This window comes from Cololabis saira, chromosome 16, assembly GCF_033807715.1.
Source record: "Cololabis saira isolate AMF1-May2022 chromosome 16, fColSai1.1, whole genome shotgun sequence".
NCBI lineage: Eukaryota > Metazoa > Chordata > Actinopteri > Beloniformes > Belonidae > Cololabis > Cololabis saira.
Window position 1 is genome coordinate 39,987,625 of NC_084602.1, and position 23,184 is coordinate 40,010,808.

The 23,184-nt window shown below is 43.5% G+C and overlaps 1 protein-coding gene across 1 annotated transcript in view; it reads right to left on the bottom strand.

Annotated features, from left to right (window-relative positions):
* Nucleotides 1-23,184, bottom strand: part of galnt16 (UDP-N-acetyl-alpha-D-galactosamine:polypeptide N-acetylgalactosaminyltransferase 16) — a 46,501-nt gene that overhangs the window by 1,514 nt on the left and 21,803 nt on the right. Inside the window, exons 5-14 of the mRNA XM_061743047.1 lie at nt 20,504-20,569; nt 20,003-20,124; nt 8,386-8,473; nt 8,196-8,280; nt 8,003-8,106; nt 6,849-6,975; nt 5,561-5,653; nt 5,392-5,475; nt 3,688-3,814; nt 2,490-2,606 (exon numbers count right to left, since the gene is read on the bottom strand). Coding sequence (XP_061599031.1) covers nt 2,490-2,606; nt 3,688-3,814; nt 5,392-5,475; nt 5,561-5,653; nt 6,849-6,975; nt 8,003-8,106; nt 8,196-8,280; nt 8,386-8,473; nt 20,003-20,124; nt 20,504-20,569 — 1,013 coding nt within the window. The remainder of the gene's footprint in view (nt 1-2,489; nt 2,607-3,687; nt 3,815-5,391; nt 5,476-5,560; nt 5,654-6,848; nt 6,976-8,002; nt 8,107-8,195; nt 8,281-8,385; nt 8,474-20,002; nt 20,125-20,503; nt 20,570-23,184) is intronic.

Sequence of the window (23,184 nt, forward strand, 5' to 3'; positions counted from 1 at the left end):
TGTATTTATTTACTTGTATTTATTTATTCAATTTTAGTTGTTAAATTTCTGGAAAAGAAAAAAGTAAAATCATACATGAGAGAAACTATTCAGTTTGTGGCAAAATATTTGTACTTGTATGAAACTGAAGATGCATAATGCAAACCTGACATTTACTTTTAGTTCAGTTTGTGGAAAATGGTTGGCCTGGCTTGCTCTTTAAAACTTAAACAGTTATAAAGCATTACAAACTGAAACAATAGGGCAAACGCACAGCATTGTTTTGTATTATGTGTCTTTCAAATAAAAGACAATTTTTTCCAGTCATATGTTCCTCATTCAAGGTTGTTAAAAAATACTGCTATAATATCGTATCGTATCGTTATCGTGACCTCAATATCGTGTATCGTACCGTATCGTGAGATTAGTGTATCGTTACACCCCTAATTATTATACAAGTATAAGCGTCTTTTTCTCCTAAAGCTGCGGTGCAGGTGTGATTTTTCCAGAGAAGAACATAGTTATGGGTCGTTGTTGTCGCTCTTTTTTCTGAGACTGTAATGAACGATTCATCAAAGGTCCCGTTCTTGATCTGCTGCTGAAGCTCATTGGCCGTTCTCATCTTGTTGCTAAGAGACCAACGTTATTGATACAGGAAGTGAAGAAGCGGGGAGACTGTTTAGCCAATCAGAATGCAGAACACGATGCACAATGTAAATCCATACAGAACCTGCTGAAATGAAGCTAGAGGGGATTAATGGGAGCATTTAAAATAATGTTTTTATTTAAAGTAACTCAATAGTTACTTTTCATAGTAACACATTACTTTTTGGTCTAAGTAACTGAATTACTAACTGAGTTACTTTTTCATGAAGTAACTAGTAACGGTAACTAGTTACTATTTTTCAGTAACTAGCACAACACTGATGATAACACAACGCTGGGAAGGAAAGAAATCGGGCAGCGGCTCCAGAGAAGGAAATCTGCCTGGAACAGGTTTTAAACCCCTGAAACGAATCAGAGATGAACGTTGGACTCAAGTCCAGGTCCAGAACCAGGTTTGGAGGAAACCAGCAGAACCACCTCAGACTGGTGGAGGGATGCTGGTCTGGACCTGGACCCCCCTCAGTCCCTGATGGACCAGGAGCTCCAACATAAGAATTTCTGTCTGAAATTAGGTCATGTGAGCTAAAGTTGCTTTCGTCAACGTAAATTATGACTAAATATCGTCGTCAACGAACCTTTATCACCTGAGGAAAACGAGACTTAACGAAAATGCTGGTCATGTGAAAATAACGATAAATATATAATGCAATATCATCGACAAATAAAAACCAGACTAAAATGTAGATTACAAAATAAAAACTAATAAATTAAAAAAAAAATGTGTCTTAATTTTCTTCTCTGGGGCTGGCAGAAGAAGAAGAACCATCTTTGGATCCACTTTCCTACATAGACGTGGAAAAGAAAAACCCAATGTGTCGTCGGAAAAGAAAAAGATAAAAATAAATATGTTGTAAACTCAAATGAGAGTCTTCTGTATCTGGAATGAATGTATTCTTGAGTCTATAAGGTAAAAATAATATAATAATAAGATAACCTTGTTTGAGTTGTAAAATGGGTTTGGATAAATACAATCTTTGACTAAAACTAGACTAAAATGGTCAATTCTGACTAAAATGCTCAGACTTTTAGTCGACTGAAACGTGACTAAAAGGAGAATGAACGTGACTAAAACTAATAAAAACTAAAATGATAGCTGGACCCAAAGACTAGGCCTGGATCTCCGAGCCAGTGACCCGGGGGGTACTTAGCGTTGCCCACGTGATGTTTCCTCTTCCTGGCATCATCGTTAAACAACGCCTGAGCTTGAATCTCCCAGAATGCTTCACTGCGCCGGGGGGGCGGGGCTGCAGGACCACCGCCTCTCTTTTTATAGCTCCGTCTTTAAGGTTAGACGAGTCTTAAGTGCAGATTTCTGCGGCCGAGTCGGGAGGTGAGGGTTAATCTGAAAATCCCCCGTCAACCGTCCCCGAGCGCCAGGTCCTGCACCTATAGGTGCAGGTGCTCCCACGGGTACCTGTCGCCATGACAACGAGGCTGCAGGAACCCGGGAGGAAGCATCTCAGAAAAACCTCGAAGAGTTAAATTCTTTGGGGATTTAGTTCCGACTTGATTTATAGAAACGAAAACAGGTTTTTTACGAGGAGACGACGAGGAAGACGGACGAGCAGTCGGCCGCCGTCCCCCGGGAGAATTCCTTCCTGGGGATTCAGAGACGTCTCCCCCGGCGCTGGGAGGGGGGGGTGGAGCACACATGGTCCGAGTTACAGACTCAGAGAAATGTCACAGATTACAAATGATGTCCACACGGGACGGAGGGGTGGGGGGGGCAGATGCTTCGTCTCTTCGTCCCTGCAGAACATCACGGGACTGAGGCTAGATTAAAACCAATCCAACAAACCTGAAACTAAATAAATGAAACTAAATAAACCCCCCCCCGTCCTCACCTGCCGCGGCTCCTTGGAGTTGCAGGGCTCCATCTTGACCTTTGACCCGGCGGTGAAGGCGGAGATGGCCAGGCAGAGATCCTGCTGCCGGATCAGCGGCTCCACCAGCTCCCACCTCTGCAGAAACAAGCCCCTCAGTTACAACTTAGTTACACCTCTGTTACCCCTCTGTTACACCTCTGTTACCCCTCCGTTACAACTTAGTTACACCTCTGTTACACCTCTGTTACCCCTCCGTTACAACTTAGTTACACCTCTGTTACACCTCTGTTACCCCTCTGTTACAACTCCGTTACACCTCCTCTACGCCTCTGTTACACCTCCTCTATGTCTCTGTTACACCTCCTCTATGTCTCTGTTACACGTCCCCTATGTCTCTGTTACACCTCTGTTACACCTCCTATATGTCTCTGTTACACCTCCTGTATGCCTCTGTTACACCTCTGTTACACCTCCGTTACACCTCCGTTACGCCTCTGTTACCCCTCCTCTATGCCTCTGTTACACCTCCTCTATGTCTCTGTTACACCTCTGTTACGCCTCTGTTACACCTCTGTTACACCTCCTCTATGTCTCTGTTACACCTCCGTTACGCCTCTGTTACCCCTCCTCTATGCCTCTGTTACACCTCCTCTATGCCTCTGTTACACCTCCTCTATGCCTCTGTTACACCTCCTCTATGCCCCTGTTACACCTCTGTTACACCTCCCCTATGTCTCTGTTACACCTCTGTTACACCTCTGTTACCCCTCCTGTATGCCTCTGTTACACCTCTGTTACACCTCCTCTATGCATCTGTTACACCTCCTCTACGCCTCTGTTACACCTCCGTTACACCTCTGTTACACCTCTGTTACCCCTCCTGTATGCCTCTGTTACACCTCTGTTACACCTCCTCTATGCATCTGTTACACCTCTGTTACACCTCCTCTATGTCTCTGTTACACCTCTGTTACACCTCCTCTATGTCTCTGTTACACCTCTGTTACACCTCCTCTATGTCTCTGTTACACCTCTGTTACACCTCCTCTACACCTCTGTTACACCTCCGTTACACCTCCGTTACACCTCTGTTACCCCACTGTTACACCTCCTCTATGTCTCCGTTACACCTCTGTTACACCTCCGTTACACCTCTGTTACACCTCTGTTACACCTCTGTTACCCCTCCTCCCCTGCAGCCCCGGCGGCTCCTCACCTGCGAGCCCGGCCGGTTGCCCCCGGCGACCCTGCACTCCCCCAGGCCCAGCAGGTCGGCACCGCGGGACTCCAGGCAGAACCCGCCCTGCTTCAGGATGCTGGACACGGCGTCCTGCTCCGGGACCCTGGAGGAGACAAACACAGCAGTCCTGTTACCGGGACCGGGACCAGAACCGGCCCGGTCCCAGTAACTGGACCTCACCACGAGCAACGCCTCCCAGAACCTGGATTTAATCACAGAGCTAATACGGCTCAATCAATAACTGCTCATTGATCGTGAAGGACGTGCAGCTGCAGAGCGGAGGAAGATTCCTCCTCTGGGATCAAATCCGTCTTCTCTCTTTCCCCGGGTCTGTTTGAGTAACGGTGGATTAGGTGACATCACGGCCTCCGGGGTAATCAATAAACCGGCCCAGCTGGAAACGTTCAGTCAACTATTTTTCCGCTTGTTTTTCTTTTTAATGCCGTTTAACAGGAAACGTGTGTCTCTGGTTCTGGAGACCCGACAGAGTGAAGATTACAGAGGTATAAAGTCATCGCTGATTACGGGCGGAGCCGTCCTAAAAACATTTATGGCCCGTCCTCGGCCCGTATTTGGTCCGTCTTCAGCTCATTTTCGGTTCATCTTCGTCCCGTCCTAAGCCCGTCCTCGGCCCGTCCTAAACCTGTCTTCGGCCGGTCTTCGGCCTGTCTATGGCTTGTCCTAAACTCGTCTTCAGCCTGTCCTAAACCCGTCTTTGTCCCGTCCTAAACCCATCTTCGTTCCATCCTCAGCCCGCCTTTGTCACGTCTTCGGCCCGTCCTTGACCTGTTTTTGGCCCGTCTTTGGTCCGTCTTTGACCCGTCTCTGGTCCGTCTTCAGCCCGTCCTCAGCCCGTTCTCGAACCGTCCTCGAACAGTCCTCGGCCCGTCTTCTTCAGCCCGTCCTAAACCCGTCCTTGGGTCATCAGTTTCTGCTGTAAAGTTGGACATTTTAGGCTTTTTAGCATCTGCAGCTTCTTTAGCATCTGCAGCGTCTCCAGCTTCATTAGCGTCTAAAGCTTCTGCAGCTAAAGAAGCTGCAGGCGCTAAAGCTTTTTTAGCATCTGCAGCTTCTTTAGCGTCTGCAGCTTCTTTAGCGTCTGCAGCTTCTTTAGCGTCTGCAGCTTTTTAACATTTGCAGCTTTTTAGCACCTGCAGTTTCTTTAGCGTCTGCAGCTTCTTTAGCATCTGCAGCTTCTTTAGCGTCTGCAGCTTCTTTAGCGTCTGCAGCTTCTTTAGCGTCTGCAGCTTCTCTAGCGTCTGCAGCTTCTTTAGCGTCTGCAGCTTCTTTAGCATCTGCAGCTTCTTTAGCTTCTTTAGCGTCTGCAGCTTCTTTAGTGTCTGCCCGCCTTCGTCACGTCTTCGGCCCGTCCTTGACCTGTCTTTGACCCGTCTTTGGTCCGTCTTCAGCCCGTCCTAAACCCGTCCTTGGGTCATCAGTTTCTGCTGTAAAGTTGGACATTTGATCATGGAGGTTGATGCCCCTGGTGGTCTTTCCAGGAACTGCAGGCTGTGAAGCCCAGCGGCCTCCTGCAGTCTCCTCCCCTCCCTCTCTGCTGTGCTGCAGCCTCCTGTTGAGAGGCTCCTCCCCTCCCTCTCTGCTGTGCTCCAGCCCCGCCCAGTGGAGGACCCTAACACAAGACGCCACCCTAACTCGTGTCCTGCAGAGAACCGGACGTACCTGAGCTCCGGGTAAACGTTCTCCATGTACCAGCGGAATGGTTTGCAGCTCAGCTTCCGCCGCAGAGACAGACGCTCCGTGATGCTGCGGGACAGAAGCAGATGGACGACGGTGAGACACGAGAGACGGGAGGACAAACAGCTGCAGGGACGAGGGACGGAGGACCAACCTGCCGAAGGCCTTGCCCTGCGCCGAGGGCCGAGCCGAGTAGTAGTACTGCTTGTACTCGTCCATCCACACCTCCGCCGCCCGCCGGGTGTTCCTGCGGGACAGACAGCTGCTTAGGGGACGAATTACTTCTTTAGCTTCTTTAGCTTCTTTAGCGTATGCAACATCTGCAGCTTCTTTAGCATCTGTAGCTTCTTTAACTACACAGACACTAAAGCTTTTTTAGCATCTGCAGCTTCTTTAGCGTCTGCTGCTTCTTTAGCGTTTGCAGCTTCTTTAGCATCTGAAGCTTCTTTAGCATCTGCAGCTTCTTTAGCGTCTGCAACTTCTTTAGCGTCTGCAGCGTCTTTAGCGTCTGCTACTTCTTTAGCGTTTGCAGCTTCTTTAGCATCTAAAGCTTCTTTAGCATCTAAAGCTTCTTTAACATCTGCAGCTTCTTTAGCGTCTGCAGCGTCTTTAGCGTCTAAAGCTTCTTTAGCGTCTAAAGCTTCTTTAGCTGCAGACGCTAAAGAAGCTGCGGAGGCTAAAAAAGCTTTAGCGTCTGCAGCTTCTTTAGCGTCTGCAGCGTCTTTAGCGTCTAAAGCTTCTTTAGCGTCTAAAGCTTCTTTAGCGTCTGCAGCTTCTTTAGCATCTGCAGCGTCTGCAGCTTCTTTAGCGTCTAAAGCTTCTTTAGCGTCTAAAGCTTCTGCAGCTAAAGAAGCTGCAGATGCTGCAGACGCTAAAGCTTTTTTAGCATCTGCAGCTTCTTTAGCGTCTGCAGCATCTCCAGCTTCATTAGCGTCTAAAGCTTCTGCAGCTAAAGAAGCTGCAGGCGCTAAAGCTTTTTTAACATCTGCAGATTCTTTAGCATCTTTAGCTTCTTTAGCGTCTGCAGCTTCTTTAGCGTCTGCAGCTTTTTTAACATCTGCAGCGTCTTTAGCGTCTTTAGCGTCTGCAGCTTTTTTAGCATCTGCAGCTTCTTTAGCGTCTGCAGCTTCTTTAAAGTCTGCAGCTTCTTTAGCGTGTGCAGCTTTTTTAGCATCTGCAGCGTCTTTAGCATCTGCAGCTTTTTTAGCATCTGCAGCTTCTTTAGCGTCTGAAGCTTCTTTAGCTTCTGCAGCTTCATTTTCCAGCATCGTGTTTTTGAAAACGAGTGAGGGTGACAACACCATCAACAGCAACAACAACAACATGCTCCACACGGCCCCGGCCTGATGACCCCGTGGGATCATGGGAGCTTTTAGGACCTAATTAGCGCGGCGCCGCGGGGCGCTAACCTTCAGCAGCAGCCGCCAGATCAGGCCACTCACTTGATGTAGGTGAGAGCGTTGCCCTCTGGGAAATCGTACGGGTGGCGCTTCCTGAACACGTGGCCCACGCGGCTGCAGGGCAGGATCTCCAGACTCCCGCCGCACATCCACACCCGGAACGACAGTTCTGGGGGAGAGAGACACGGGGGAGAGACACAGAGTGAGGCGAGCGCTAAATTAAAACCTCATCACTCCCTGAAAATGGATTTCTTTCTCTCAATTAGCTGCGTTTCTGTGCCGATTCTGGGTCAGACGGCGTCGATCTGCCCTGATGACCTTTTACACTCGGATGAGCAACCGGCGGCTTTGTCTCTAATTTATGTAAATGTAACAATAATTATGTAAAACTGCAGGAATAATCTTCAAATACATGTTAAAATAGAGATAAATGTTACAGCAAATTACAAAAAAGTCAATTAATGTTAATTCAAACAAATGATCAATAAATAAACAAATAATTTGAGAAAATAGAGTCAGAGAATCAAAAGAGTTTAAAGCTATCATTTTGATTATTTTTAGAGGGAAACAATGAAACCGATAACTGAGAAAGTCCTGCTCAAGTTAAATTTTTATGTTTTTATGCTTCTACATTTTTATCTTACGTTTTTTAGGGTTTTAAGTTTCTATGTTTTGAAGTTTTTTATGTTTTGAAGTTTTTATGTTTTCACGTTTTTAAGTTTTTGTTTTGAATTTTTTATGTTTCTATGTTTTTAAGTTTTTATATTTTAAAGTTTTTTAAGTTTTTAGGTTTTTAAATTGTTATGGTTTTAAGTTTTTAAGGTGTTGGGTTTTTTATGTTTTTGAGATTTTTATGTTTTTAAGTTTATAAGTTTTGGGGTTTTAAAGTTTTTTATGTTTTTAAGTTTTAAAGTTTTTATGTCTTTAAGTTTTTAAGTCTTTGCGTTTTTCATGTTTTTACGTTTTTATCTTTTTAAGATTTTATGTTTTCAAGTTTTTATGTTTTTAAGTTTTTAAGTCTTTGCGTTTTTCATGTTTTTACGTTTTTATCTTTTTAAGATTTTATGTTTTCAAGTTTTTATGTTTTCAAGTTTTTATGTTTTCAAGTTTTTATGTTTTTAACTTTCTCATTTAAACACGTCTCGCTCTGGCCCGTCCGGACAGACGGACATCAGACACGTCTCGTCTCGTCTCACCAAAGTTCTCTCCTCCCCAGATGTCCATGTGAGTGTCGTACTGGCCCAGGTGGTTGAACCAGCTCTTGTCCATCACGAAGATCCCGCCGGCGATGACGGGCGTCCTGCAGGGACACGGGGGGGACACGAGGGGGACCCGGGTCAGAGAGAGGGACATGTCCAGGAGGACGCGGCGGAGGGACCGGGGACGGACCTGATTGGCTGCGTGGGGTCGCTCCTCGCCATCTTCTGCTCGATGGGAATCTGCTCCCACTTGAAGTGGAGACTCCAGTCGAACCCTGACGGAGACAGAGACAGAGACAGAGACGGAGACGATGATCAGGGAGATGGATGGACATGTGGTTCTGTCCCCCCTGTCCCCCCGGTGCATTGTGGGTCCTCACCTCCTCTCAGGTCAGCTGATGCAGCCAAATACGCAAAGTTGTCCAGGCTGATGACGTCGATGATCGGACTGACGACCCGGGTGTGATCCTGCAGGGAGGAGACGGATGTTAGGAACCGGGGTCCGGGACACAACCACCAACGGAGAGATGAACATCACCATCCATCCATCCATCCATCCATCCATCCATCCATCCATCCATCCATCCATCCATCCATCCATCCATCCATCCATCCATCCATCCATCCATCATCCATCCATCCATCCATCCATCCATCCATCCATCATCCATCCATCCATCCATCATCCATCCATCCATCATCCATCCATCCATCCATCCATCCATCCATCATCCATCCATCCATCCATCCATCCATACATCCATACATCCATCCATCCATCCATGACATCAGCATGTGGTGTCGTGTCTCCAGGGTCCTAAACACCTGCTCACCATTACCCATCAGCCCGTGTGTTTACTCTCCTACACTCTCCTACTTCCCTCCGTCAGGCTTCTTCCCTGCTAGAAATTAAAGCTTTCCTCATCGTGGGTGTAACATGACCTCCTCCTGTTCCTCCAGCAGCCACATCATACTCTAATTAGTTAATAAAGACCAGACTAAAAAGATGCTGGAGAAGATTAATCACTGGCAGGTGGTTGAGCTGTGTAGTATGTAGTATGTAGGAAAGTTGCTTTCGTCAATGAAATTATGACTAAATATCGTCGTCAACGAACCTTCATCACCTGAGGAAAACGAGACGCAACGAAAACGCAGGTCATGTGACGATAACGATAATTAAATATATAATGCAATATCGTAGAGGAATAAAAACCAGACTAAAATGTAGATTACAAAATAAAAACTCTGCTAAAATGTGTCTTCATTTTCGTTGACCAAAACCAGACGAAATGTTCCGACAAAGATCCTTAATGTTCATGTTTGAAGTAGTTTCGATCTTTGGATCCACTTTCCTACATAGACGTGGAAAAGAAAACCCAATGAGTCGTGGAAAAAGAAAAAGACGAGGAGAAATGCGGAAAAATAAATATGTTGTAAACTCAAATTAGAGTCTTCTGTATCTGGAATGAATGTATTCTTGAGTCTATAAGGTAACAATAATATAATAATAAGATAACCTGGTTTGAATTGTAAAATGGGTTTGGCTAAATACAATCGATAAAAATTGACAATTCTGACTAAAATAAGATATAAATGCCCAGACTTTTAGTCGACTGAAACTTGACACGAATAAAAGGAGAATGAACGTAACTAAAACTAATAAAAACTAAAATTATAGCTGGACCCAACAGGCTGACATCATCCATCCATCCATCCATATGCAGTATGCAGTATGTAGTATACAGTATGTAGTATGTAGTATACAGTATGTAGTATGTAGTATGCAGTATGTAGTATACAGTATGTAGTATGCAGTATGTAGTATGTAGTATGTAGTATGTAGTATGTAGCATGTAGTATGCAGTATGTAGTATGTAGCATGTAGTATGCAGTATGTAGTATGTAGTATGCAGTTTGTAGTATGCAGTATGTAGTTTGTAGTATGTAGTATGTAGTATGTAGTATGTAGTATGCAGTATGTAGTATGTAGTATGCAGTTTGTAGTATGCAGTATGTAGTTTGTAGTATGTAGTATGTAGTATGTAGTTTGTAGTATGTAGTATGTAGTATGTAGTTTGTAGTATGTAGTATGTAGTATGTAGTATGCAGTATGTAGTATGTAGTATGCAGTTTGTAGTATGCAGTATGTAGTATGTAGTATGTAGTATGTAGTATGCAGTATGTAGTATGTAGTATGCAGTTTGTAGTATGCAGTATGTAGTTTGTAGTATGTAGTATGTAGTATGTAGTTTGTAGTATGTAGTATGTAGTATGTAGTATGTAGTTTGTAGTATGTAGTATGTAGTATGTAATATGTAGTTTGTAGTATGCAGTATGTAGTTTGTAGTATGCAGTATGTAGTTTGTAGTATGTAGTATGTAGTATGTAGTATGCAGTATGTAGTATGTAGTATGCAGTTTGTAGTATGCAGTATGTAGTTTGTAGTATGTAGTATGTAGTATGTAGTTTGTAGTATGTAGTATGTAGTATGTAGTATGTAGTTTGTAGTATGTAGTATGCAGTATGTAGTTTGTAGTATGTAGTATGTAGTATGTAGTTTGTAGTTTGTAGTATGTAGTTTGTAGTATGTAGTTTGTAGTATGTAGTTTGTAGTATGTAGTTTGTAGTATGTAGTTTGTAGTTTGTAGTATGTAGTATGTAGTATGTAGTATGCAGTATGTAGTATGTAGTATGCAGTTTGTAGTATGCAGTATGTAGTTTGTAGTATGTAGTATGTAGTTTGTAGTATGTAGTATGTAGTATGTAGTATGTAGTTTGTAGTATGTAGTATGTAGTATGTAGTTTGTAGTTTGTAGTATGTAGTTTGTAGTATGTAGTTTGTAGTATGTAGTTTGTAGTATGTAGTTTGTAGTATGTAGTTTGTAGTTTGTAGTTTGTAGTATGCAGTATGTAGTATGCAGTATGTAGTTTGTAGTATGTAGTATGTAGTATGTAGTTTGTAGTATGTAGTATGTAGTATGTAGTATGTAGTTTGTAGTATGTAGTATGTAGTATGTAGTATGCAGTATGTAGTATGTAGTATGTAGTATGTAGTATGTAGCATGTAGTATGCAGTATGTAGTATGTAGTATGCAGTTTGTAGTATGCAGTATGTAGTTTGTAGTATGTAGTATGTAGTATGCAGTATGTAGTATGTAGTATGCAGTTTGTAGTATGCAGTATGTAGTTTGTAGTATGTAGTATGTAGTATGTAGTATGTAGTTTGTAGTATGTAGTATGTAGTATGTAGTTTGTAGTATGTAGTATGTAGTATGCAGGATGCAGTATGTAGTTTGTAGTATGTAGTATGTAGTATGTAGTATGTAGTATGCAGTATGTAGTATGTAGTATGTAGTATGCAGTATGTAGTTTGTAGTATGTAGTATGTAGTATGTAGTATGTAGTTTGTAGTATGTAGTTTGTAGTTTGTAGTATGCAGTATGTAGTATGCAGTATGCAGTATGCAGTATGTAGTATGTAGTATGTAGTATGTAGTTTGTAGTATGTAGTATGTAGTATGTAGTTTGTAGTATGTAGTATGTAGTATGCAGGATGCAGTATGTAGTTTGTAGTATGTAGTATGTAGTATGTAGTATGTAGTATGCAGTATGTAGTTTGTAGTATGTAGTATGTAGTATGTAGTATGTAGTTTGTAGTATGTAGTATGTAGCATGTAGTATGCAGTATGTAGTATGTAGCATGTAGTATGCAGTATGTAGTATGTAGTATGCAGTTTGTAGTATGCAGTATGTAGTTTGTAGTATGTAGTATGTAGTATGTAGTATGTAGTATGCAGTATGTAGTATGTAGTATGCAGTTTGTAGTATGCAGTATGTAGTTTGTAGTATGTAGTATGTAGTATGTAGTTTGTAGTATGTAGTATGTAGTATGTAGTTTGTAGTATGTAGTATGTAGTATGTAGTATGCAGTATGTAGTATGTAGTATGCAGTTTGTAGTATGCAGTATGTAGTATGTAGTATGTAGTATGTAGTATGCAGTATGTAGTATGTAGTATGCAGTTTGTAGTATGCAGTATGTAGTTTGTAGTATGTAGTATGTAGTATGTAGTTTGTAGTATGTAGTATGTAGTATGTAGTATGTAGTTTGTAGTATGTAGTATGTAGTATGTAATATGTAGTTTGTAGTATGCAGTATGTAGTTTGTAGTATGCAGTATGTAGTTTGTAGTATGTAGTATGTAGTATGTAGTATGCAGTATGTAGTATGTAGTATGCAGTTTGTAGTATGCAGTATGTAGTTTGTAGTATGTAGTATGTAGTATGTAGTTTGTAGTATGTAGTATGTAGTATGTAGTATGTAGTTTGTAGTATGTAGTATGCAGTATGTAGTTTGTAGTATGTAGTATGTAGTATGTAGTTTGTAGTTTGTAGTATGTAGTTTGTAGTATGTAGTTTGTAGTATGTAGTTTGTAGTATGTAGTTTGTAGTATGTAGTTTGTAGTTTGTAGTATGTAGTATGTAGTATGTAGTATGCAGTATGTAGTATGTAGTATGCAGTTTGTAGTATGCAGTATGTAGTTTGTAGTATGTAGTATGTAGTATGTAGTTTGTAGTATGTAGTATGTAGTATGTAGTATGTAGTTTGTAGTATGTAGTATGCAGTATGTAGTTTGTAGTATGTAGTATGTAGTATGTAGTTTGTAGTTTGTAGTATGTAGTTTGTAGTATGTAGTTTGTAGTATGTAGTTTGTAGTATGTAGTTTGTAGTTTGTAGTTTGTAGTATGCAGTATGTAGTATGCAGTATGTAGTTTGTAGTATGTAGTATGTAGTATGTAGTTTGTAGTATGTAGTATGTAGTATGTAGTATGTAGTTTGTAGTATGTAGTATGTAGTATGTAGTATGCAGTATGTAGTATGTAGTATGTAGTATGTAGTATGTAGTATGTAGCATGTAGTATGCAGTATGTAGTATGTAGTATGCAGTTTGTAGTATGCAGTATGTAGTTTGTAGTATGTAGTATGTAGTATGCAGTATGTAGTATGTAGTATGCAGTTTGTAGTATGCAGTATGTAGTTTGTAGTATGTAGTATGTAGTATGTAGTTTGTAGTATGTAGTATGTAGTATGTAGTTTGTAGTATGTAGTATGTAGTATGCAGGATGCAGTATGTAGTTTGTAGTATGTAGTATGTAGTATGTAGTATGTAGTATGCAGTATGTAGTATGTAGTATGTAGTATGCAGTATGTAGTTTGTAGTATGTAGTATGTAGTATGTAGTATGTAGTTTGTAGTATGTAGTTTGTAGTTTGTAGTATGCAGTATGTAGTATGCAGTATGCAGTATGCAGTATGTAGTATGTAGTATGTAGTATGTAGTTTGTAGTATGTAGTATGTAGTATGTAGTTTGTAGTATGTAGTATGTAGTATGCAGGATGCAGTATGTAGTTTGTAGTATGTAGTATGTAGTATGTAGTATGTAGTATGCAGTATGTAGTTTGTAGTATGTAGTATGTAGTATGTAGTTTGTAGTATGTAGTATGTAGTATGTAGTATGTAGTTTGTAGTATGTAGTATGTAGTATGTAGTATGCAGTATGTAGTATGTAGTATGTAGTATGTAGTATGTAGTATGTAGCATGTAGTATGCAGTATGTAGTATGTAGTATGCAGTTTGTAGTATGCAGTATGTAGTTTGTAGTATGTAGTATGTAGTATGCAGTATGTAGTATGTAGTATGCAGTTTGTAGTATGCAGTATGTAGTTTGTAGTATGTAGTATGTAGTATGTAGTTTGTAGTATGTAGTATGTAGTATGTAGTTTGTAGTATGTAGTATGTAGTATGCAGGATGCAGTATGTAGTTTGTAGTATGTAGTATGTAGTATGTAGTATGTAGTATGCAGTATGTAGTATGTAGTATGTAGTATGCAGTATGTAGTTTGTAGTATGTAGTATGTAGTATGTAGTATGTAGTTTGTAGTATGTAGTTTGTAGTTTGTAGTATGCAGTATGTAGTATGCAGTATGCAGTATGCAGTATGTAGTATGTAGTATGTAGTATGTAGTTTGTAGTATGTAGTATGTAGTATGTAGTTTGTAGTATGTAGTATGTAGTATGCAGGATGCAGTATGTAGTTTGTAGTATGTAGTATGTAGTATGTAGTATGTAGTATGCAGTATGTAGTTTGTAGTATGTAGTATGTAGTATGTAGTATGTAGTTTGTAGTATGTAGTTTGTAGTTTGTAGTATGCAGTATGTAGTATGCAGTATGCAGTATGCAGTATGTAGTTTGTAGTATGTAGTATGTAGTATGTAGTATGTAGTATGCAGTATGTAGTATGTAGTTTGTAGTATGCAGTATGTAGTATGTAGTATGCAGTATGTAGTATGCAGTATGTAGTATGTAGTATGTAGTATGTAGTATGTAGCATGTAGTATGCAGTATGTAGTATGTAGCATGTAGTATGCAGTATGTAGTATGTAGTTTGTAGTATGCAGTATGTAGTATGTAGTATGTAGTATGTAGTATGCAGTTTGTAGTATGCAGTATGTAGTTTGTAGTATGTAGTATGTAGTATGTAGTATGTAGTATGCAGTATGTAGTATGTAGTATGCAGTTTGTAGTATGCAGTATGTAGTTTGTAGTATGTAGTATGTAGTATGTAGTATGTAGTTTGTAGTATGTAGTATGTAGTATGTAGTATGTAGTTTGTAGTATGTAGTATGTAGTATGTAGTATGTAGTATGCAGTATGTAGTATGTAGTATGTAGTATGTAGTTTGTAGTATGTAGTATGTAGTATGTAGTATGTAGTATGCAGTATGTAGTATTTAGTATGTAGTATGTAGTTTGTAGTATGTAGTTTGTAGTATGCAGTATGTAGTATGCAGTTTGTAGTATGCAGTATGTAGTTTGTAGTTTGTAGTATGTAGTATGCAGTATGTAGTATGTAGTATGTAGTATGTAGTATGTAGTTTGTAGTATGTAGTATGTAGTATGTAGTTTGTAGTATGTAGTATGTAGTATGCAGTATGTAGTATGTAGTTTGTAGTATGTAGTATGTAGTATGCAGTATGTAGTATGTAGTATGTAGTATGTAGTATGTAGTATGTAGTTTGTAGTATGTAGTATGTAGTTTGTAGTATGTAGTATGTAGTATGTAGTATGTAGTATGCAGTATGTAGTATGTAGTATGTAGTATGCAGTATGTAGTATGTAGTATGTAGTATGTAGTTTGTAGTATGTAGTTTGTAGTATGCAGTATGTAGTATGCAGTTTGTAGTATGCAGTATGTAGTTTGTAGTTTGTAGTATGTAGTATGCAGTATGTAGTATGTAGTATGTAGTATGTAGTATGTAGTTTGTAGTATGTAGTATGTAGTATGTAGTTTGTAGTATGTAGTATGTAGTATGCAGTATGTAGTATGTAGTTTGTAGTATGTAGTATGTAGTATGCAGTATGTAGTATGTAGTATGTAGTATGTAGTATGTAGTATGTAGTTTGTAGTATGTAGTATGTAGTTTGTAGTATGTAGTATGTAGTATGTAGTATGTAGTATGCAGTATGTAGTATGTAGTATGTAGTATGTAGTTTGTAGTATGTAGTATGTAGTATGTAGTATGCAGTATGTAGTATGTAGTATGTAGTTTGTAGTTTGTAGTATGTAGTTTGTAGTATGTAGTTTGTAGTATGTAGTTTGTAGTATGTAGTTTGTAGTTTGTAGTTTGTAGTATGCAGTATGCAGTATGCAGTATGTAGTTTGTAGTATGTAGTATGTAGTATGTAGTATGTAGTATGCAGTATGTAGTATGTAGTATGCAGTATGTAGTATGCAGTATGTAGTATGTAGTTTGTAGTTTGTAGTATGTAGTATGTAGTATGTAGTATGTAGTATGCAGTATGTAGTATGTAGTTTGTAGTATGCAGTATGTAGTATGTAGTATGCAGTATGTAGTATGTAGTTTGTAGTATGTAGTATGTAGTATGTAGTATGTAGTATGTAGTATGCAGTATGTAGTATGTAGTTTGTAGTATGCAGTATGTAGTATGTAGTATGCAGTATGCAGTATGCAGTATGTAGTATGTAGTTTGTAGTATGTAGTATGTAGTTTGTAGTATGTAGTATGTAGTATGTAGTATGCAGTATGTAGTTTGTAGTATGTAGTATGTAGTATGTAGTTTGTAGTATGCAGTATGTAGTTTGTAGTATGTAGTATGTAGTATGTAGTTTGTAGTATGCAGTATGTAGTATGTAGTATGCAGTATGTAGTATGCAGTATGTAGTTTGTAGTATGTAGTATGTAGTTTGTAGTATGTAGTATGTAGTATGTAGTATGTAGTATGCAGTATGCAGTATGCAGTATGTAGTATGTAGTTTGTAGTATGTAGTTTGTAGTATGTAGTTTGTAGTATGCAGTATGTAGTATGTAGTATGTAGTATGCAGTATGTAGTATGTAGTATGTAGTATGTAGTATGTAGTATGTAGTTTGTAGTATGTAGTTTGTAGTATGTAGTTTGTAGTATGCAGTATGTAGTATGCAGTATGCAGTATGCAGTATGTAGTATGTAGTATGTAGTATGTAGTATGCAGTATGTAGTATGTAGTATGTAGTTTGTAGTATATGGTATATAGTATGCAGTACATACTGTACATTCATGCAGCTGTTGTTGTTGGTTAACTGGTTATTTCCGTTGTAACTAAATAAAAACGACCCGAGAAAAAAAAACAAAGTCCTGCTGGGCATTGAGTTCCCATAATGCACCTGTGCGAGCGTTGGTGTAATCGAACCAGAGCCAGAGGGAATGTGTCGCCGCTTTGATCCATACACATTAACTGGGGTTTTAACGAGCTCCGGCCATTAGCGGCACCACCGACCCGCTCCGGAGCGGGAATCGGTGCGGCGGTCGCTCCCAAGGTCGCCACGGCAACCAGGGTCACCGACGGCAACCAAGGTCACCGACGGCAACCAAGGTCGCCACGGCAACCAAGCTCCTCTTTGTGAACGGATTCATAAGAGGAAACCAGGACCGTCAACTTCACGGTTCGAGTCCGCGGAGCCTGAATCTGGATCCTGCGAGGTCCAGGCTGATGTCGTTCCTCGTTGGCGTTGGGTTTCTACCTGCGACATCGGTCTAAGACCTGGTTCTGGTTCTGGTTCTTCTACTCGGTTCTGGTTCTTTTACTCTCTTTACGCGGAGCTGAGGAGGAAGCGTTTTTCCTGCAGACTCAGCAGGATCAGCAGCAGCTGCTCCCGCTGGTCCGGGTCCAGGACCCGAGTCCGGCTCGTGTCGGAATGTCAGGAGGGGAAGGGGGGCGCCGGAAACCAGCCGTCCATCAGAACCAGAGCAGAACCGGGTCTGATCTCTCTGCACGGCTTACGGGCCGGGGTGGGGGGACCAGAACCTCCCTGGACCCGGGTCTGGGTCCTGGTCCAGAGCCAGGTCCTGGACCCGGGTCTGGGTCTGGGTCCTGGTCTGCCTCATCCCAGACCTGGAGACCCTCGGGTCCACCGGGTCGTCAGAACAACCTCAGTGGCCACGGTTACAGGATGTTTTTTAATTCGTATTAATTATTCTGAATTAAATAATTCAGAATTAAACTATTTTCCTTGGAGTTTACATGGAAATATTAATTCCCGAATTGAGGTTTCCATGGAAACACGTTTGATGGTCTTTCTCCAATTCCTCTCCAGGTTGGGAAGGTTCTGATTGGATAGGGGGGGACCGGAAGTTAAACTACCGGGAGAAAAACTAACTTACTCGATTAGCAACAACATGGAGGACCACACTATTAGCATCCTTTTTGGATTTGTTTTGATTTTATTTTTGCCATCTTGAAACTTTGTCTGGAAAACCAGCCCAGTGGAATATAAGGTCATGGAGACAGACGGACGAGGGAAGGAGCAGAAAGAAAGACCAGAATTAATTTAAAGAGGAATGAGTTTATACATGATCTGGAATTATTCTATTCAGATTTAAAATCAGAATAAACCAGCCACTTACTTTGGAATTAAGTTTAATTCAGAATGGCCATTTTCATTCAGATTTAGGTGTCTACATGGTAATGTTTCATCATTTTAAATCGGATTTAATTTTAATTCTGAATTAAAGATGAATCAAACTTCCCATGTCACAGGGGCACCAGGGGCACTAGGGGTACCAGGACCAGGGGGACTAGGGAGACCAGGGAGATCAGGGGCATCAGGGGCACCAGGGGCACTACAGGTGCAGGTGCAGGTGCAGCTACAGGTGTAGGTGCAGCTATACTACCTCCTTGACCCGCTGGATCATGGTCCCCCTGATCCCCCTGATCCCCCTGGTGCCACTGGATCATGGTTTCTCTAGTGCCAGGGGCACTAGAGAAACCATGGGCACCAGAGGGACTAGGGGGACAATGACCATGGTGGACCAGGATGATTAGGGGGACCAGGGGGACCCAGTCCTGAGGAGAAACTCTGTAGTTCAGCCTCCCTGCTCTCTCCTCTGGCTTCCAGCCGAGTCGAGAGAATCTGGTTTTGATCAGGACACAAGCGAACAGGCTGCGTCAATCGAGGACGAACGCCGTCACTTCAGAAGAAGAAAAACCGGTCCAGGACCCGGTCTGGAGTAATCCAGGAAACACGGAGCAGAAGAAGGAATGCTGGGGGATTTACTAACGATTTACTAACGAGCACCTCGTCTCTGCCGGTAAACGGACGTCAACGACGGGACTGAAGGAAAAGGTGGCGCCGCATCTAGTCTAGGTACCCTGGAGAGACCGGCAGGTGCTGGTGCTGGTGCAGGTGCAGGTGCAGGTGCAGATGCAGGTGCAGGTGCAGCTACAGGTGCAGGTGCAGGTGCAGCTACAGGTGCAGGTGCAGATGCAGGTGCAGCTGCAGCTGCAGGTGTAGGTGCAGGAGCAGGTGCAGATGCAGATGCAGCTACAGGTACAGGTGCAGGCAGAGCCGCCTGGGAGATTTGCGAGGCCCTGTGCGAAATGGCCAGGGGGGGCCCTCGCGCGAAATTTTTGGGGTTTTTTGGGTCGGATCGGGTGTCTATATACGCAATTTTAACTCTCCAATTGGCAAAATACTGGATACCTTCCCCTGCCTCATCATCATCTGGGCTTTCCTCGACGCGGGGCCCCACGGCTGCTTGCATTAAACTCTTCCATTTTCTTTAGTTTTTTTCTTTTTTCATCCCCTGATGGAAATTTCCTGAATCTGTCTCGTTTTCTCGACATTGTGTGACAGTTTGTTCCAACTCCACCGTCTGGATCAGAGCAGCTTGTGTCTGCGCTTGGTCTGATCAGTTGTATTGAACAACAGACACGCGTCATCATTGCACATATATTTATTGATATGCACAGACTAGTACACATTTAGGTCCGTAATGGAACGTGACTGTTGATATTTATAAGGGAAAAAACGAAAAAAAAAAAAAAAAAACGTGAAAAAAAAAAAAAAAAAACGGCCCATAGCGCGAGGCCCCGTGCGGTCGCACGGTTCGCACACCCCTTGCGGCGGCTCTGGGTGCAGGTGTAAGTGCAGCTACAGGTGCAGGTGTAAGTGCAGCTACAGGTGCAGATGCAAATGCAGAAGCAGGTGCAGGTGCAGCTACAGGTGCGAGTGTGGGTGCAGGTGCAGATGCAGGTGCAGCTACAGGTGCAGGTGCAGATGCAGATGCAGATGCAGATGCAGGTGCAGCTACAGGTGCAGGTGCATCCTCAGGTGCAGGTGCAGCTACAGGTGCGAGTGTGGGTGCAGGTGCAGATGCAGATGCAGGTGCAGCTACAGGTGCGGGTGCAGATGCAGGTGCAGATGCAGATGCAGATGCAGGTGCAGCTACAGGTGCGGGTGCAGGTGCAGATGCAGATACAGATGCAAGTGCAGCTACAGGTGCAGGTGCGTCCTCAGGTGCAGGTGTGTGTGCAGGTGCGTCCTCAGGTGCAGGTGCAGCTACAGGTGCGAGTGTGGGTGCAGGTGCAGCTGCAGCTGCATGTGTAGGTGCAGCTACAGGTGCAGGTGCGTCCTCAGGTGCGTCCTCAGGTGCGTCCCTACCTCCTTGACCCGCTGGATCATGGGCTGCAGCCAGTCGGCGTTGACCTCGCAGTGACTGTCCAGGAAGGTGAGGACGGAGGCGGCGGCCGCTGTGGCGCCGCGGACCCGGGACCGGATCAGACCTGGGGGACAGACGGGACACCGAGGTTAGTACAGGACACCTGTCTACAGGTGGACATGAGGACACCTGTCTACAGGTGGAGACATGTCCATGAGGACCCAGAGTTGTTCTCTAAGACCAGTGCTGATGTCGTCCCCCCCTGGCCTTGTGTTCTCCGTCCTGCAGCAGCTGCTCTTTATTATCCACTCAAACACACAGAGACGCAGAAAGCAGTGATTCCTGCAGGTCTGAGAGGATTAGCTCATGCTGCTGCTGCAGCGGAGTGTTTCCATTAGATCACCCTGTCACACACACACACACACACACACACACACACACACACACACACACACACACACACACACACACACACACACACACACACACACACTCACACTCACCCTCCCTCCTGTTGTTCCTCAGGCAGCGGACTTTGGGGATCTGAGAGAGAAGCTGGCAGTCGTCAGCTGGAGAGAGAGGAGAGACATGTTAGGTTGGAGGTGGAGCATACACACATACACATGTACACATGTACACACCCACATATATACATACACACTAACACACACATACACACACATGACCCCCCCCCCCCCCCCACCCCACACACACACAGATTCAGTTCCCTGAAACATAAACATAAGTGATGACATGCCCCAGGACACGCCCCCTCAGTAACAACACGGTGTTCCCCGTTGAAACGACCGTCAGCAGCGTTTTCAGAGAGAAAGAAACACTTATTACGCCACGTTATCGTTCTAGATCAGGGGTGTCCAAAGTCGGTCCTCCAGGGCCGGTGTCTTGCATGTTTTAGTTGTTTCCCTGCATGTTTTAGTTGTTTCCTGCATCAACACACCTGATTCTAATTAACGGTCGTCACCAGCTTGTCATCAAAGTCTGGATAGTTCTGTTGATGACACAGCTCCTTGTATCACTGTTTGATAAAAAACGGGACACATCTAAAACCTGCAGGACACCGGCCCTCGAGGACCGACTTTGGACACCCCTGTTGTAGAGAGAAGAACCGGACAAACCCGCTCTGACGTCACCCGCAGGTTCCCCCCCGGCAGTTTTCTCCAATGTTTCCCAGATGGATCTACCTGGTTGTTAGGTGAGGTCATCTAAAGCTGCCCCCCCCCCCCCAGACCTCTACACATCTGGCCCACATTCCCCCCCCGGGCGTCGATTATAACGGACCAGAAGGGACCGGTGCCATCGGCCCGGTTTGTGCTCCGGTACCAGTCCGACCAGCTGGACTTTATTAGGCTGTTGAAACCAGATCTTGAACCGTTTACCTCCAGAAAATTGCTCTGCAGAGGAAACTTGTCGAGGAATAAAAGTAGACGTCCGTCCGTCCGTCCGTCCATCCACCCAACCATTGGATACTGCCCAATGCATTATGGGCGAAAGTACTCAAGGGCGACCAATCAGTTGTTTTCATACTTCAGCGTAGTCGTAGTTTAGTTCTGGTCCAGGTCTTCCAGAACCAGAACCAGAACCGGGACCCGGTTCCCCTTCAGCTTCAGAGACTCCAGGAACCAGAACTAGGGAAAGTGAGGAGTCCAAACCCGGAACCCTGAGGGACGCCAGGACCCCCTGCACCTTCCTGAACCTTCCTGCCCCGTCTCCCGCAGAGGGGATAGCATTACACACATGTAAACACACACACGCCCTTGAGAGGATTAGCGCTAGCTAGCGTGGGTGGGGGGCGGGGCCAGGGGGGGCCAGGGGGGTCCAGCCGGTCCCCCTCCCCCGCACAGCCGTATGCTAACGGGAGGAAGCATGACAGCTAGTAATCCTCTCGGATTAAATTCTGTGGTGTGTTTGTTTGCACTGCTGTGTGTGTGTGTGTGTGTGTGTGTGTGTGTGTGTGTGTGTGTGTGTATGTACTAGTGTGTGTGTGTGTGTGTGTGTGTGTGTGTGTGTGTGTGTGTGTGTGTGTGTGTGTGTCCACATTGTTCACTATGAGTAATGTACGACCAGAAACTCCATAAATTCCATTCAGAATTTAGCACGTTAACGTGTTTCGACACGGACAGAGGATTTAAAACCGCTACGTCATCAACCTCCAACAGGGAGTTCGGCCGGGGTCACATGGGGTTCACATGGGGGTCACAACAATCTACAAACAAAAATATGACGGATTGTTTAAAAACTGTATTTCTATCATTATTCTACACAATTACTGGACCCTAGACCCCAAACCCTAGACCAGGGGTCTCCAACCCTGGTCCTGGAGAGCACCTATCCAGCATGTTTTAGATCTTTCCTGCTTCAGCACACCATGATACAAGGAGCTGTGTCCACAACAGAACTGTCCGGACCTTGATGACGAGTTAATGACGACCATTGATTAGAATCAGGTGTGTTCATGCAGGGAGACACCTAAAACATGCTGGATAGATGGATCCAGGACCGGAGTTGGAGACCCCTGCCCTAGACCCTGGACGTTAGACCCTGGACCTTAGACCCTGGATCCTACACCATGACAACACCGCTCCTCTAAATGACTTCAATGAACCATGAACCAGAATAATTATCTGCTTGTCTGCTGAATGAGGAGCAGCAACGATTAAAACTCCTGGTCTGGACGGAACCTGGTGACGTGTCCCGGCTGTTTCAGATCGTTGTCCTTGATTAAGGACGATGTCGGTGTGATTAAGGCGAGCCTTAACAGGATTAGCTCGGCAGGACAATCCCTGCTGCCGCTGACCGACATCCTGACCGACATCCTGCTCTCAGCTCGCCGTCTGAACCGCCGTCTGGTCCCAGTTCTGGAGGCAGAAGACCCGGGACGGGAGACCGGGACGGGGGACCGGGACCGGGACCGGGACCGGTCCACCTCGGTCCGACCCCGTCCCCTTCATCTCCTCCCACCAACCCACTTCCTGTCCTCCTTCACCACCTCCATGAATCTCTCTGGTCCCTCTGATGTTCTCGTCGCCCCTGACGACGTCACCCCATCCATCCATCCATCATCCTCCTCCCCTCTGAAACCTCCGACCTACTAAACAACCTTTCCTGAGCGATTATTTCGTTACTGAGGCGATAGACATCGTAGACATTACTGAACGATGACATC